This window comes from Helicoverpa zea, chromosome 19 (genome assembly GCF_022581195.2).
Source record: "Helicoverpa zea isolate HzStark_Cry1AcR chromosome 19, ilHelZeax1.1, whole genome shotgun sequence".
NCBI classification, from domain to species: domain Eukaryota; kingdom Metazoa; phylum Arthropoda; class Insecta; order Lepidoptera; family Noctuidae; genus Helicoverpa; species Helicoverpa zea.
Window position 1 is genome coordinate 5431950 of NC_061470.1, and position 17743 is coordinate 5449692.

The 17743-nt window shown below is 35.3% G+C and overlaps 1 protein-coding gene across 1 annotated transcript in view; it reads right to left on the reverse strand.

The window, feature by feature from the left end:
- LOC124639663 (fatty acid synthase-like) overlaps positions 1–17743 on the reverse strand; it is a 51054-nt gene that overhangs the window by 20194 nt on the left and 13117 nt on the right. The window contains exons 5-17 of the mRNA XM_047177105.1: positions 16485–16688; positions 15465–15581; positions 14998–15161; positions 9289–9431; positions 8020–8223; positions 6166–6355; positions 5488–5647; positions 4257–4426; positions 3621–3772; positions 3131–3314; positions 1995–2143; positions 1456–1640; positions 967–1086 (exon numbers count right to left, since the gene is read on the reverse strand). Of these exons, the coding sequence (XP_047033061.1) occupies positions 967–1086; positions 1456–1640; positions 1995–2143; positions 3131–3314; positions 3621–3772; positions 4257–4426; positions 5488–5647; positions 6166–6355; positions 8020–8223; positions 9289–9431; positions 14998–15161; positions 15465–15581; positions 16485–16688 (2142 nt within the window). The remainder of the gene's footprint in view (positions 1–966; positions 1087–1455; positions 1641–1994; positions 2144–3130; positions 3315–3620; positions 3773–4256; positions 4427–5487; positions 5648–6165; positions 6356–8019; positions 8224–9288; positions 9432–14997; positions 15162–15464; positions 15582–16484; positions 16689–17743) is intronic.

Below are 17743 nucleotides of genomic sequence, written 5' to 3' on the forward strand. Positions count from 1 at the left end.
AATCCATTTATAAAGGTTAATAATAGATTATAACTTTCAGTTTTAAATGTATAGGTCAGAAGTTTCCTTCGTATTTTATTATTGAAAACAAAATACAATTATTTCAGTAATTATCCGAATCTTATTTAATGTTGGGTACGCTTAAGTAAGAACTTAACTTAACTTTTTTTTTTGTATTTTAGCTGCTTTTGTGGTTTTTTGATAAATATTCTTCAAAGCCACATTTTCGACATTTATTTAGAGCACTGACTTTCAATACGAAAACTAAATTCATATATAGTAAGTACAGCTATCGATATCGATAAAAATAATATAGCTTGAAATATAATACAACGCACGCAAAACTTTATGTATAGCAAGTACTCAACCATGCACCATTTTTAATTCCTAACCGCATTGCAGCATTCAAAGTTCATCAATCATATCAAAAATGGGACTGCTTTTTGAAAAATGTCCCGCTAACGTCCCGGTATATTGAAGTCGGTACAAAGTGGCCGCTATAGATCACTGCTGGCCGATTTGTTTGCGGCCAACTGACTGATGGCCAGCAATAAATATACATAGCTCTTTATTGTGTTTCAAGGTTTGGCTGTGATAGTGCGGAGATGACCAACCTATCTGTGTGTGAGATAAGTATGTAACGGAAAATCAATGTTTCTTGTCACATTTTAAATATCCAACTGAGGTGAAGCTCCAATATTAACACGCTTTTATTAGCTTTACTTGTAACTAGGTATGTTAGAAAATCATAGAATTTTAATTTGACCCACCTCCCGGTCTTCGATTAGGATGACATTTTGCACACGCTCTGAGTTCTGATGACAATACATGACTAGCGTGTTTTTTTTTCTTTTTCTATTTTTTCAGTTTTCCAATTTATTTAAACATTGTGCTTTATAAAATCCTTTCCATAAATCTTCTGCTTCTTTAATTAAGTCTATTATTACAATTTGTTGATAAACTTACCAGTCTTCACTGTGTTCCCACTCGACGAGATGGGAGATCATGGGAGTGCCCTGTGACACGGGGAATGGCACGTGGGGGTAGATGTTGGCAAGGTGTGGGTTCAGGCCTGACTCGTACAGTCTGTGTGCAAAATCATACATCATACATTAGAATCATTTTGATCACAGGTGTGTCAAGGGACTTCTGTAAAAAAAAACTCAAAAGCTAGAAGCACTACATCAGAAGTCATCCATTGCTGAAAATATACGTTTATATTGCATTATAAACAAAACCCTGTCTCATTTGAAAAAAATATTTCCTCAGTAATTGACGAAATCAAGCATCATCAAATAATCTACCAACTGATTTTCAATATCGATTTTGGTAGCGGTTTTTATCAAATCCCCAAACAAAACATTAAACATTTTTTTGAACATCCCATTAATATCATTCATCTTAAACTCCCAAACTATGACCCCCCATTTCCAATAATTTTATTCAATAACTTACTTTCCGAAAGCGGTGAACAGGACCTGGACATTGTCCTTGTGGTTCCTCTGCGTCAGAGCAATGTTGATGACATCCTTCTTCAGGGATCTGCGCAGGATGGCTTGCAGCAGACCGTGGGGAGCGATCTCAATGGTGATGGCGTTGGAATGGATCAGACGGGCTGTCTCTTCGAAGAGGACTGGGCTCTGTGGAAGAATGATGGATTAGGATCTAACTAGCTTTGGAAGTTTTTTGGAGATAATGTTTAGAATTTAGGTACACTAAATAGACAAAGATAAAAATATGTTAAAGCTAGTGTTATTTTCCTTTATCAAGACAAAGTGGTTTTACACCATCTTATCTCTCATTTAGACCATCTTGAAGAAATATTGATGAATCAAAGTAAGCAAAATAAAAAATTATATCATAGCTGCAAGAGTAGTTAGTACAAAAAAGCGATTTTATTTTTACCTTTTTTTACACTAAACTATGAACAGATATGAGACATAAATATGATTTATATATTTTATTTACATAATGCAGTAGCAGTGATCACTTACCAGCAAATTGTTAGTATGGTACTCAGCCGAGGACAGAGCAGCCTTGGCATCCTTCCATTGAGCCTGAGGCAGGGAGGTGGATACCCACTTCTCTGAGCGAGGCTTGGGGTCCTTGATGACCTGCTTCAAGTACTTCAGCAGGGTTGGGCCTGAAAGAATCCAAGATTTTGAAGATTCCCTCATACCTATGTCCTGGTGGCCTAGTGGTAAAAGCACCAGCCTCTCGAGTATGTGCGTGGTGGTTCGATAAAAGCGTTGTGATTAACGCAATCATGTCTGCTATGTACGAGAAGAGGACATACAGATAATAAAAAGACTGAAGAAGAAATAAGCTACTCGGCGCTAGGTATTTCTCCAAAGAGATTTAACTATGTCACTTTATACAGGCATGGATACCAAAACCCAAAAGACTGAACTAGTCTTCCCGTAAGGAATTCAAATTCGCGATCTTTGCTGATAAAATTGTTTAACTACCAGCGTTCCAGATTTAAACCATTAAATATTTGCACATCAAAGCTCAAAAACTTTATTATTCGTAATCGAATTTACCGTTTCAGATCAACAAATTAGACAGAAAGATAATAAACAAAAGTTATTTTCAAAATGCAAAGTTTACTTAGTAACTTCGCAGACGTTAATAACTTTATATCAACGGAAATCCTAGTCTTAACAAACAAGTTTGTTTGGTACAACTTTCCCTTACTTTACAATAAAGCTTTGTAATGTCACAGCTCTTGGAAATGGTCTCAAATCTTCACTTAATATTTTAAATGGCAGTCACTATGTTTGACGTTACTTTCATGGCTAAACTGAATTAATTGATGTGAAATGCTTTAAACTAGCCCTAAATGTATGACAAGACAAAAGATGTATTAAGCTATTGAAAATACGAGAAAGAGATATAGGCAGTTTGTAATAATTTTAAAATAAATGCCAGTTTTTCGGTGCGCTCTATTGGGGTAAAGCTACTTGAGAAAAGATATCGAATATGGACGGAGTAGATCACAAAAAATAAAGAAATCAAACCAAAAAGTTCCTTTTAAGTAGTTATAAATACAAGAAAAATTCTCAACATTACTTACGAATATCAATTTCTAAGACAGGTTTATGCAATTAAAAAGAAATAAAAAACTTACCAGCCTGAGAGATGTAACGCGAGTGGTAGGCGATGTTGGAGCAAGGGACCTCCTTAGCGAAGATACCCTGAGAGCTGAGCTTGGCCACGAAGACCTTCATGATGTCAGCGGGGCCTGAGATGGTGGATGAGTCCGGACCATTGTGGCAGGCCACCTCGATTTCAGGTGGGCACATGGATTTGATCTAGAGGAATGGAAATAATTTGAGTTATTTTTAATAGATAAACAATAGTATGAAAGAGCTTCCTTACAAGTAAGGCAAAAAAGGAAATATTAACAAAATATTGATCGCAATTATTTTTGTGATTTTAAAACCAGAATCGCCTCTGAAAATGTGACGATAAAAAAGTATAACGGTACAATTTGTGGTAACTTGTAAATTATTCCTAATCAAAATACCTATTGCTATTCCAAAAATATAGTATCCACGTTTCTAAAGCTAAAATATTTCAAACGATCAATAACAAATGTCTTAGTAAATTGTTCTTACCTGACTGTATCCCAAACCGACGGCGGCCATGGATCCCTTGATGAAGGGAGTCTCAATGGAGGCAAGACCTCTGCTGTAGGCAGACAGGATCATCTCCTCGGCGGTGAAGCAACCATCGGCGTAAGCACAGCCGAGTTCACCCACACTGTGACCTGGTGATGATGATGAGGAATTTTGTAATGTGAAGATTTTAGTTATAGACAAACCACATGTTGATATTTTTGTGATGGTGTGAGGATATTTAATAGAAAGTTGATTCTTGGATAGACACTGTCATGTAACTTAATTTATCTTTTTTCATATCGACTCCATCCAAAGGTTGTCTGGAAGCGATTGCTTTTTATCGATAAGACTGCCTATTGTAGGTATTGTAGGGGGGGTAATACTCTACTACTTATTTGTTATGTCCTTCCGTATTTGTTACTGGTGTTCATTGAAGAAAATTCTATTCTATTCTTGGATATAATTTCTAACAAAATTATTATTTTTAGGAAAGTTAAACTTTTACCACTTCTAAAGATATGTACCTACATACTAAGCAGATTTTAACTATTTTGGATTCATATCTCCATACAGACTTATTTACACATAAACCATCTCTTTCTCCTTTATCCATATTTTCGAAGTTCTACTCACCAATGATGTAATCAGGTTCAACACCAATGGTTTTCAAGACATCGGTAAGACCGATCTGTACGGCGGCGATACCAATGAAGGAGTTCAGGATGTTGTCGTAGATCTTAGGGTCAGGGTCTGTGATGATCTTGGTCAGGTTCACGCCTTTAGGCTCCAAGGCTTTGTGGCACCTGAGTAACAAGTTGAGGAGTTAGTTTAAATAAGTGGTAGTGTTTGAAAGAGTAACCTTTTTTTTTACGATGGCGAAATCTTCAAATGACTCCTACCGCTATGGGTTAGCAGCGGTGAGGGTAATCTCAGATCAGAATTTCAGAAGAATAATGGTAAAAATGAACACGGATAATTTTTAGTTAATAACTTTGATATTTTATCCTATGTTGCGGTACAGGGAAGGATTATAATAACCCGGGTAGTCATAATTTATTAATTTTATGATGCATTTCAAAAGTTACTTATTAAGTAAATTTTGAAACCGCAAACTAATAATTGCAAAAATATGATTTTGCCAAATTGAAAGATAAGCTAAATACAAATTACTCAGGATTTAGATTGCAACAATGGCTAGTTTAGCGAGTAACAAATTAACAAGTTCCTTTGTAGATACTATAGTAATATTTGTATTCTAATAATTCCTAACTCATAGCAAACCAAGTAAGTTACTTGATTATATTCAACGAATGCATGAGCGCGTAGATTTTAATTGCATTAGCATTGACACAGAGCTGAAACTTCTCCGCTAATTGCGTTACATGTATGAAGTTTATCATTTAGTTATAACATCAACCTATTTAGCTAGTTCTCACAATTTTCCTCTTATAAACATGAATGCAATTTCAATGTGTTTCAAAAGGCAGATTACCTTTGAGGTCTTAACTTGAAATACTTAAACGTTCCTAACTTTAAATCTTGAATACTTACTTAAAAGTAAGGCACCAATTTACGTGTGATAGAGGCATATTTAAAATAGCGTGGTGTTTCAGTATTCAAACAATATAGTAAGTTGAATAAACAATTTAAAATCATTCATTCTATAGTAGTCCGAATTTTCGTGTGTGATAAACGGAACCACGTATCCTATTTCTTATGTAAGTTAAAAAACTATGACAACTATCAAATGCAATATAGGTAATAATTTTACATATGTAGTATCAAACACAGTTAACCCGCTTAACCAAAGTCCTATGTGTTCAGTAACACTTTATGAAAACCTGTCTTGATTTCTTCAACTTACTTCTCAATAGCAGCAGCGAAGACCGGGATCCTCATGAGCTCCTTGCCCATACCGGCCCACTGGGAGCCCATGCCGGAGTACACGAACCATACTGGGCGACGGACGCCGGAGAAGTACTGGATCTCGCGGGCTAGGGACACGCTCTTGGTGGGGGTTGAGCCTGGAATATGGAAAGTGGTTAGGAGAATATTCTAGAGTACAGAATGTAGATGTTGCTCTATGTGCCATATGAAGATTTAAGTAGCTACTAAAGCGGTCATCAGGACGTGCTACAAAAGCGGTCAACAATTATAATTATCGTCCTAGTATTGCTAGCCCAAGTCTGTGTAATTGGTTACTAATCTTAAGGCAAAAATAGGCAACATGCTTGCTGCCTCTAGTTTTTGTCATCAACAGCAGAATTTATTTTCGATCAAGATATTCGATCAATATGCATTTAAAAGTATATTAGAACTGCTTAACTTCTCTTAAGTATAGTTAGTTACGTATCTACTCCATTATAATTAGTACAAAGGTCGGTTAAAAACTCAACCGCATCGCGACTTTACAATCGGAACTTCTAGATTCTTTTAGTACCTAACTTTGAAATTTCAACTTCTATTCTGCATTTGAGAAGCACTTAACAAAAGGTATTTGCACAAATGAACCCTTCTAACAATATCAGTTTCCACTACTCACCCAACAAAGTGTAACCCCTAACAACATGTCCAGCAATATCATCATCATGGATAGCATGGTACAGACGCACCAGCTCAGCGTCCACAGTCCTGGACTCCAAGTCATCCAGGATCCTGGCGACGGCTGACTCCGTGCGCCCTGATGCACATACTAGACGGGGGAGGTCGTCTGATGGTATGCCGTTGTTTACCTGGTGAAGAGTGGATTTGGAGGCATATTATTTGGTAAAATTGTTTGAAGAAAGTTTTCCAGTCATATATTGGAAGTTATAAATGTGAAGTTGCAAGTGTAAATCACAGTCCAGAATAAAGGAATTGAAGACAATAATATTGTTCTTGAGTATGGTGATATTTGTACAAACGTAAAGAAGTCGAAAAATCGAGCTTTTAGTTTACTTCAAATCAATCTTAGGTCAGCGTCGTTTTACGGAATATTAGAGAATCTAAGAAAAGTTCGTAAAAAATTCGACATAAAGGATAAATTATAAAAAAAAGCATTTAAATAATTGTTATACATTACCTTTATATTCCTACCTAAAACATTAACTTTATCGAAAAGAAATAATTGAACAAATCTAAGTCTTTTCTAAACCATTTGTTTATGGCCTCAATACTCAATACTGTTGACCATAAAGAAGTAACTTGAGTACAAAAAAAAACCCTATAAAGTCTAAAAGATGACAAAATCCCGCTTTTACCATGTTTCACCACCTGCGGCAATGCAGTGCATCACTTTTGTGTATTCAATTTTCAACTTTATTGTAAACGCGTAATGTTTAAATTCACTTGAATTTAAATATTGCAGGTATATTGGCAGCCTTCGAGTGACCAACAGAATTTGTTTTCGAAGATTAGAATAGACTTATCGTTTGGTCAACTTTCGTATTCAATATAATAAAGTAGCGTAGTAGTAGTAAACTAAGGAATTAATTAAATCTTTTGAAATATTAAGCAAAGTAAACTTACCTGCCTTAGGACACATATTTTATCACAGTTTTTATATTAATTATTCACTCAAACGTTAAATTATTTTATTTTTTCAAAGTAATGTAATGGTGGACTCGGCGAGGCGGCGCATTGCACAACCAAATTCTATTTTTAAAATGCGCGCCATAAGTAATGGTGTCATAGGCATCAAAACGTTCAGCCTTACAAAATAAAAAGTTTAAATGCCTCTGATGTTTATTTTTTTTATGAGTTGAATAATTCAAAAGAAACCTTTGATAGAATTAATTTAAATTTCAACGTCAGGGTATAGAACGGAAATCAAAACAGTCTGTAATAGAAGGATACCCAACAAAACCTATTTTAATTAATTCCTCAAAATGTCCATCAAACAAATTGATAGCCGATTCCAATAATAACATTTAGAAACTCATTTTATTTGATGTTTCATCAGTGAAAACAATAGGCTGACATAATCAATAGATTGGAAATCAAATCTGATATAACTTGGTAAAGTCCTAACACTCGCTGATGAAAACGATTCTTACTTTATGGAATTAATTATTGCGGCTTCAAAGCGTAATTGAGAACGGTTTGAAGGACAGAACAATTTGTTTTTGCTGATTTTAAATAAGTAACTAGAAATGTCTATTAATGTTTTGTGTGTTTTTGACATGAAATAACACAAAGCAAAAAAAAAACATGAATATTGTTTCGAAAAAGTTTTACCGTGATTCTTGATTTAAAAAAAGCAGGTTGTTGTCTCTAGCCAGTCTTGTGCCTTATTCTTACGATTTTGACAGCTGTTCCAATTTTGAATACAAATCAATACTTTTCTCTCATAACTAAAGATATAAAATAATATATTTTGTAATAATAAATTCTATTCATATTTTCCCGTCTATCTTACCTTATCCCTGGCGACATTCTTCAACAAAGCGTGAGCATTAGCGCCTCCGAAACCGAAGCTGTTCACTCCAGACATGCCCCTACCCCAAGCAGTCTTGTCTGTCACGACCTGGAGCCTGTTCTCAGCCAAAGCTGCTACTCCTTCACGAGGCACGTTGTAGTTCAAGTTGGGGGGCAAGTAGCCGGTGCTGTATGCTATGCACATCTAGAAAGGAGGTTGGATGGTAAGTTTGTGAAGAAAGAGGTTGGTTATGATAGTAGTTGTTTATGGTATTCGTTTTGCCCGTGGTGTTACTGACGTCTTGGGGGCACTAATTCCTGCACGTGGGTAAAAAATTGCCTATAATTTGTTACTCAGAAATATGTAAGTGTACCTAAAAGTGTATGTGTGATACTGCCAAGTTTCATCCATGCTGTGAGTTTATGCGTGATAGCTGAATAAACGTCCATACATGCAAACTTTTAAGTTTATAATAAAGTAATATGAGTTAATTAGTGAATTAAAGAGATAGATATTTTCGCTATATACCTGAATAAAATATACTATATTACCAAAATCTCTCTAACTAAAATCAGCTTCCTCATAACTTCATCAATGAGCTGCATTGAGTCTATCTAATGAGTACCTGTGTCAAATGTGTCAGTTTTGGTACACATGTACAATGTACATAATGTACATCCTGACTGCTTAGCGCTTTAATTAACACAAGCAATATGGAGTTGGGAGTAGAGATATGTCATCTCCGCCAATTAAGTTGGCTTGAAATGACGTCACGGGGAGCATATGAGTTTGTGTATGCTTGTGCATATTTTGGTGAAATACTTTATTGGCTGTCTATACGCAATGTTATTAAGGTTGTATATTTCTTTTATTAGCTGTTCTCTGCGGTGCCAGCGACATCCTGAAGAAAATACTTCTCATGTCTGGATAAAAAGAAGCCTGCGGGACATATTTATTCATTTATTTAATTTTACAGAAAGCTTACAGACTAATAACACAATTAAATAATATATGTAAGTAGTACAAATTGCTAATTACAAGCTTCCACATTTATGCAGATAATATGCTATGCTTCCTTTTCTTTCGTCGCGCTCTGGCTAGACTATACGTGTTACTAGTTTTAGCGTGAAAGCATGAAAGACCGATTTCAATGTAAATGTGAAGATTTTCTCTATCATCTTTTTTTTAAATTACCGGTTTTTGGCTTTTGAATTCTAGCCTTACAATGAGCAACGATTAAAAATATTAAAAAAATCCTTCGCAATTTACCTTGGCAATGGAGCAGAGACCAGAGGCGGGCTCACTGTGTCCCAAGTTGGACTTGATGGAACCAATCCTGAGGGGTCCCTTGCGGCCAGTGCAAAAGATCTCGTCGATAGCCAGCAACTCCTCAGGGTCTCCTACCCTGGTACCTGGTGGCAAGAAAATTAAAGTTAGGAAGAAGTCACAAAGAATCAAAGTATCTGAAGTCTATTAAGGGTTATTTCATCTTGACAGTATATGGGTGGTCCTCTCGTGGAAGTGGAAAATATAGTTCTTATTTTACTGCGTTAACTTTTTACATCGAATTTAGAGTACCTATACTTGGATGATTTTGCGCAAGTATTTACAGTCACAATTATCCGTATTAACGTATTCCTCGGTACAATTTGTTTTATGCTAAACATGGTATCGCACTTCAGTATTTATGTATCTCAATTACTGTCCTAACGTAATGTAATTGAAATAACACCCAAAACCTGTGTGTCTATCAAGACATTAAAAAGTAGACACACATTTTGATTGAACAAGTGAAGAAGCCGACTTCTGACGCAAGCTATTTCGTATGCGACCCAGCTCTGCAAAGGTTGGTTGACTGCATCGCTTTGCAAGCTCCCCTGATTGTATCACTGCCAAAAGTCCCCGAATCCCCCTAAATGCACTCCTAACCCTTTTGCAACGAACTATGTTACCAACTGGTGGATTTTCCGTCGGTACTTCAAATGCCACGGCCTATTATGGCTTTGCAAAACTTTTTGGGGTTTACGGAGGTTTTTCGAAAGAGTATTTTGCTTGTAGAAGAGTTTTTACTTTCAATTGTAGACTTTTACTTTAAATATGTAGGTATAAGTTTTTGTGATATTTTTTGGGTTTACATAGATATCTGTTATGCCATTTTCTTAAGTACAACTTAGTGCAAAGTTTCTAAAAGAAAATTAATACTTAGCTTTATACCTTAGAGATAAAACATAATACCAAATTATCTTACCTCTAATGACTTTTTTCCTGCCAAAAGTGAGATACTTAAGCTAACTTAATTTCTTAAAATGTATCGATAAAACATTAACTTAGTTACTTTTCCTTACGTCAGCACTCTAGCTAATTAAATATTAATGGAAAGGGCTTTATGCTCGCCCTTTATGCGACAAACGGTAAATGAACTAATATTAAATTTGTGACGTCTAAAGTGGATCATAAACTTTCTTTAATTCATTTAAGTAAGAGATTTTTCAGTAATTATAAAAATTTAAATAACTTTTCGTCACCATAATCACGTCACCGTGTTTCATGCCAGATGGATTTGAGAAAACTCTGACACCACGGCGTGTTAAGACCATAGGTAATCCCAAAATTATTTGCTTTCACCAATTAAATAGATACCTTCTCTTAGTACCTACTTAAACTCGTTTTAAATAATAGTCTAGCTTTGTTCACATAGCTATCGATAACTTCACAGCATTTTTCAAGACGGACCTTCAATATTTGAACTAAGTAAACTCAAACAATGGAAACACGAATTTCAATGTCAAAATTGGAATTATCGACGCACCCTTGAAACTTAGAAAATACTTCTACGAGTATAATTTTGCAGAAACTTTAGGGACTGGCTTTCAAGGCACACATTTGTAGGAAAACACGTAAATCGGTTGGTCAGTTTGTACGCCTGGGTTCTAGTTGTAATCGTCATTTGTTTGTCAAAGTTTGGGTTCTAGGCGATAAGTATACATAAGCTGGTTAGTATGTTATAGTTTTACATACAAACATTGATTATTTGACAGATTTTTAAGGAAGGCTGAGATTTGGTAGAAACGTCAAACTAGCATTTTAGACTTATTTCCAAGAGATACTGAAATTTGGTTTGGTTTTAAGTGTTTTGGTGTACTTTTAAGAAATTAAGTGTGTTTGTAAATCAGTACTTTTCGCAATCGTGAAAAAGTATTTTTTAAGGAAAATCACCCTCCTTAAGGCTTTTATTGATTTGTTAAGTAACAATAACTAATTTCGATGCTGCAATATAGTCTACATTATCTTATCTAGAAAACCATATAGAAAATTTGAAATATGAACAATTTCCATCTAAGATTCCAGTATACAGAATGCTTTAACAATCAAAAAATACTAAAAGCTTGTAAAACTTTGCTTTTATGTTGTGGAGTGGCCAACATTTTGTCGTAAAAGTGTTTTATTTCACATTTCGGTGTGTTTCACGTTGAAATATTATTATTATACATTTCCTGCTAGCTTTGTTTTTGGTTTTCAAATAGCTATATGGTTGTAGTATATTTTATTGTTTTACACGTTCATGAATATGTTAATAATAGTCAGCATTGTTATATTTGGGAAATAATAATGTAATTGAGTTGCTGAAGTATTGTTACTAGGTAACTTATTTATTTCAAGAATACCTAGGTAAATAAAGTTATTTCCTTATTTTATTCATCAAATTATATTGTAACAGAAAATACTTTACGAACAAATTACGAACTTTTGAATGTAGTTATTTTTTTAAATCTTACTTATATACATCACGCAAATACCTATGCTAATTTATAAAACAAAAAAAATTGGTTGTTTGTAAAGTAGGTTTACGATCGAGATGTTTACGTGATAACGTCTTATTGGTGATATAAGTTTTTGGGAAGTAAGGAATTAATGAAGATAACAATTTTTTCAAATTTTAAATTACATCTATCGTTTTATTCACACTTTTGATGATAAATTTCGGGTGTAGAAATCTCCATTCGTTTGTATGCCGCTAGAGTGAGAGAGACGGAAGACCGGTCCACTCACTCGAACGCTATGCCAGCCTCCGCTCGTGAGGATTCCGCGTGACAAGTTTCACGGAATGACTGGCAGCGCTCGAGATGAGACGGGGGATCGGTCCGTCTCTCTCTCGTTATACCTGCGATCGCGCTCGTGTGGTTTTGGTGTGACACAAGTTTCTGAACATGTCACCCGACTAAAACGATTTTAAAGACGTTATCACGTCAAAACGATACGGTTGAGATTTCACGTTCTAAAGCTCATTTGATGAGCTGGCAGAATAGTCAACAATAATGGTAAATATGAACAAGAGTGAGAGTGAACAAACATACTTAAATTAATTGACTGTTTCTATTTACTTTGTACCTGTGGCCTTTTTAGTTTAAAGATTCAGTAAATAAGTACTTTCGTTGATACAATAACCTTTATTGAAGGTAATAATCGTTTTGAAGGAACATTTGGGTTTGTTCGTGTTTATAGAAATATTTTTTTAATGTTATAATGGGCTGTTTTCTGAGATTCAATTTCTGGTTTGTAGAGAAAAACATCAGTTTAGGTAAATAAGAGCTTATAAAGAGGCTGTTTGTATCTATTGTACCTTTTTAATGCAGCGATCTCGTGAAGTGAACTTTTTTGTGAATATTTAAGAAAATGATTTAAAATAAGTGTTACACTGCTATTTAAGCAAATTAAATTTTATAAGTGAGTATTTTGATGCATTTTTCATTGTGTCTTTCAATTTTCATTCGATGTTTTTGCGTAATTATGATTCGTAACACAAAACTGGTAAAACAAAGTCTTGCAAGCTTAACTTTACACCAAATTACATAATTTCGGTCCGACACTAGGCCACAACCGTTCTCATTGTTTCTAACAGTGTTCACAATTACAATTTCACCTCTGTATTGTATTAAAAGCTTGTCACAAAAGGTTTACAGTATTCTTTGTGTTGTAAACAATAGTTCATTTTAATTTCACTTTGCGAAAGTGCCCTTAGCTGTGCTCCAAGTTTTCTTATCTGTGTTTCTTTTTTAGGGTTCCGTGCCCAAAGGGTAAAACGGGACCCTATTGTTTTCGCACCTCTGTCCGTCCGTCCGTCCGTCTGTCACCCACCAGGCTGTAGGTATCTCATGAACCGTGATAGTTAGAGAGTTGAAATTTCCACAGATGATGTATTTCTGTTGCCGCTATAACAACAAATACTGAAAACTAGAATAAAATTAATATTTTGGGGGGCTCCCATACAACAAACATGATTTTTTTGCTCATTTTCTAAATAATGGTACGGAACCCTTCGTGCGCGATTCCGACTTGCACTTGGCTGTTTTTTTTTTTCATTTTTCTCTCCAAGTTTTCACTTCGCTCGCCGAGTTAATGTGAAGGTTTTTTTAAAAAAATGCAGATGCTTGAAAGTTTTGTGAAATGGCTGGATTGTGACTAATAAGGTGTTAAGTGCGAGGGTGATGAACTGCCTTGCTGGGGCGTTTGTTTTATAAGTTGGACTTTCATATTTTTTAAAGTTGTATTTTCTTTACAGTGCTGATTAAGCACCAGGACATTCATCATCTGCTGAGCATTTTTTCAAGGTCCTAAGTTGGCTTCCAGTTTAACGGGCTGCAGTGAAGTAAGTACCAGTATTTTACTTGGAGCTACTGTCTACTGGCAACGACTGCCAAAGTCGGTCAAATGATAGCCTAGATATTACCAATACCTTAATGTGTCTACTATACGAAGTATTGGAGACCGGACTAAAAACTGGCATTTGTTTTTCTTTAAATACATTTATATAACTTTAATTACACGAACATATTTGGCCCTAAATAACTTCCCAACTGGCACAAAATGCTCGCCAATATTTTTACTACCGCCTCCAATTCAGGCAATAAATTAGAATGGAATTCCATTTAGTCCTTAATAAACGATAAAGGTCGGAGTTTAGATCGGTGCCCGAAATATCAAAGGGTTCAATCTAGCCCGGTGGAATTATAGCGGTCAACCGCTCTAAAGCGGACTATTTAGGTGCTTAGTTCAGTTGAATTGAGAGTACTAATAATAAACTGACCCCGGGGTTAAGTCGCCAAAACTAGTTATAAGTATAGCTTCCTGTTAAGGGCAAGCGAAAACTACGATAAAGAAATATCGGTTTGGCAACATAGAAGTTTTCGAACCCTTAAGAACTAATGCCCATTTTCACCAACAATCTCTTAATCTAAGTGCCACTTAGAATAAGGGCTCTCCCAATTTTGACATAAATAACTATGGATAAGGGATACCTAAACTTTGGTGAAAACGAAATTCTTATTAAGTGTTCCGTAAATGCTCTTAGGGGATCCCTTAATTTAGGTATTTGTTGGTGAAAATGGGCATAAGTGTAGCAATTGCTACTTTTGCTGTGTGGTTAGTCCGGCGCTGACTTTTAATAAAGGCATAATACCTATTAGTAATTAGTAGGAAATAATGGTAGATGAGATGGTGAAGTTGGTTTGCAATTTATTAAAAAGCTTCTTTCAGTTTTTGAATGTTCCTTGAGTAAAAAAAAATGATTTATATATCTAGCTTCTGATAAAGATTAATGTTTTAATTTTCTGGCTTTTAATAATGGACGGTCTTAAGCTTCATCACCTGTTCTGTCTAATAGTGAATCAATGAGATGGAATCTTGGCTCCGAACTACATTTAAAATTAACTTATTCCTTAGCTCCGGTCTTATAACCATCACGATTGGGCCAATTATATAAGAACTTACTTATTACTTATTATAAGTACCTGCGAGTTTTCTTATTTGTTCGATATGCTTACATGCCAACGGCGGAACTGATTGTCATAAAATTTAGATACTTCGAAGATAGGACTGTGTTCTATGGGACTGGAGACCCTGAGTCTTAAAAGTCGTGGACAAAGTCACGGGCGAGATCCAGTACCTAGATATACCTAAATTAAAAAAGTATCTCCTTACCTGTGCCGTGAGCTTCAACGAACTCCAAGATGTGAGGAGGGATGGAGCACTCCTCGTAGAACTCGCTGAGGAGAAGCTTCTGGATGTGACCGGCCGGGTATGTGATACCCTGCTCCTTGTAACCGTCGCAGTTGGTCTTAGCGTGGAGGAGTTGAGCGTATACCCTGGTGGATGAAGTGGATTTTGAGACAAAAACTTCGTTTTAATATTGCGTTTGATGTCTTAGGAAATTGAAACAGTGGAAGATCAAATGCAACAGACGCTAATTGAATGTTTAGATACATAGGTGCATATCAAGACAGTCGATTTTATCTCTTGAAAAAGTAAATTTTAAAATATTATATAAGTTTTAAGGCCCAACTAAAATGCGTTACTTATAATGGTAACTTATAATATATATATGCATAGGTAGAAATCAGACTTAAGAGTGCACCTAGTGAATTCATGATTACTTTGGAGTAGCTTACCTCCTGGAGTCCTTAGCCTTCTGCAGGAAGACGACGACGATGGCTTCAGAACGCGCGTAACCATTGGCACTGTTGTCGAAACTCTTGCACCTACCGTCGGGGGATAACACTCCCAACCTAGGATTGAAATAGATATTTAAATTATGTAAAACATGACTTCTGACGTATGAAAGTGTAATACGATAGTAGGCCTATTTGGTAGTTCAAAATGACTTCATTAAAGCTATCGAGAACAGTTGTAATAATATTCAAAGAAATAAAAATTTACAGAACAGAACAGTTTCCATCATTAAAATTATTTTTCTTGCATCTACATAGGTACCTAATAAGCAGCCGATATCATACCAACTATTATATGAAACCAGACTAGACAAACAGGTAGTACGATTTTTCACCATATAAAATCTTAAGTAAACTCAACCTAAACAAAACACAAAAAGAATTCCTTATTCTTAACATCTGCAGACTATCTCGACGCGACGCTACCCAACTCGGCGCAAAAACCAGTTAATAAATAATGTTCCCAGGTTACGGTGAAACTACATTAACGTTACTTAGTCAGGGAAGAACTGCACCACTCAGACTTTTCCGGTCACTCGGTGATTTTTTAATGTACCTATTTTCCTGTACATACAAAGGAGAATGGAACCTTTTAAACTGGCGTAGCGGGTTAGTACCCTTTTCTGTTTGTTGACTTTGAGTGTCTATTGTGAGATGCATTTTTAAGTTTGCATACTCTATCGTGACAACAAAAGAAATCATTCTAAATGATTATTATGGTCATTTGTTTGGTCAATCAGAACGTTAGAAAATTAACTACAAGATTGATCAAATACCAAAATTTTACTCTTGCATACTACGTTTTAGCATTTTTTGGTAGGTACCGTAAAGTCACATTAACAGTTCACGTAGTAAAGTAGTCTTCCTCAAAGTAGAAAGAGTTTACGATGCATACATTTAACCTAGGCACAATTTCCCACCAACAAATATATTATTTATAAGTACATATTATTCCCTCACCTAGAGAACTGCAGAGACACATAAGGATGTAAACACAAGTTAGATCCTCCCACAATAGCAGCATCACAGTGACCATCACGGATAGCTCTGAAGGCGTGCTCCAAGGCATACAGAGAACTGGAGCAAGCTGAGTCCACGGTGTATGAGGGACCGGTCACTCCTAGCCAGTAGGAGATACGGTTTGCCAACATGGCACGGGAACATCTGGAAGTAAAAGTAAAATGAGAATTTGTACAAGTGATCCCGGGAATTTTGCAAATATAATGCCTCTTCTTATTTTTTATTAAGTCTATGGTCAGTATATATAGTTTGTAAAGCAAAATGACTCCTAGAGAGATGAGCTTTTAACCTCGTCTTAAATTAATTCTGAATTATTTATTTGTTAATCATACGTAACAACAATAAAAACTTACAATATTCTATTAAATTATTGTGCTCCAAAGAATTTAAGCAGGAATATCTTGAAATCGTTTTTTTACAATAGCTATTTGTCAAGCTGAAACCTCTTGAGACAGTATTCAAAAACATTTGAGCGTGTTTATAGAAATATTTTCTCAGAATTATGGTAGGTAGGTAATTATTATTATCAGGTCAACTCAAGCAGTTATTGTTGAGGTTATTCTACTAAAATCTATGTGATAATGACTGGTAAATGTAAATTCTCGAAAATGTCATCAAATATTATTATAATTGGAACTATGATCGCTCCAATGTAACCACGAAAAGCAATAACGTGTTGGGACTTGATATTGCGTATCAAGTTATCCGTCAATCGCTTCTCGACTGATATTCGGAAGTTTAGAATATTGCCCACATATCTTCGCTATAGTTAATACTCGACGAAAAGGTCAGGTAATACCAATAATATATTTACAGATCTTAGCTAATCCCTATTAAGAATGCGAAATTAAGTTCGTTTGTTGTTTTGTTACGCTATCCTATAGAAAAAAGGCTAAGCTCATTAATGCGAACTTTAGCATGGATACCTATATGGATGTAGGTAAGTCATGTTTTATGATGCTTTTCATGATAGTTGTGATGCGTGTGAAACCGCGAAGCGGCTACTTGATGAAAACACGTTGACTACAATTTTTTTTTTCAATTGACCTTCCATTGTTACCAAGCAACACAACAATATATTGGATAAACAATACACACAATTACAATTGACGTACAGTTTTAATAATTCGTATAAACATGTTTTATTTATACATTATCATATTACTTTCAATTTAACAAACTAACTGGGTAACTGGGTT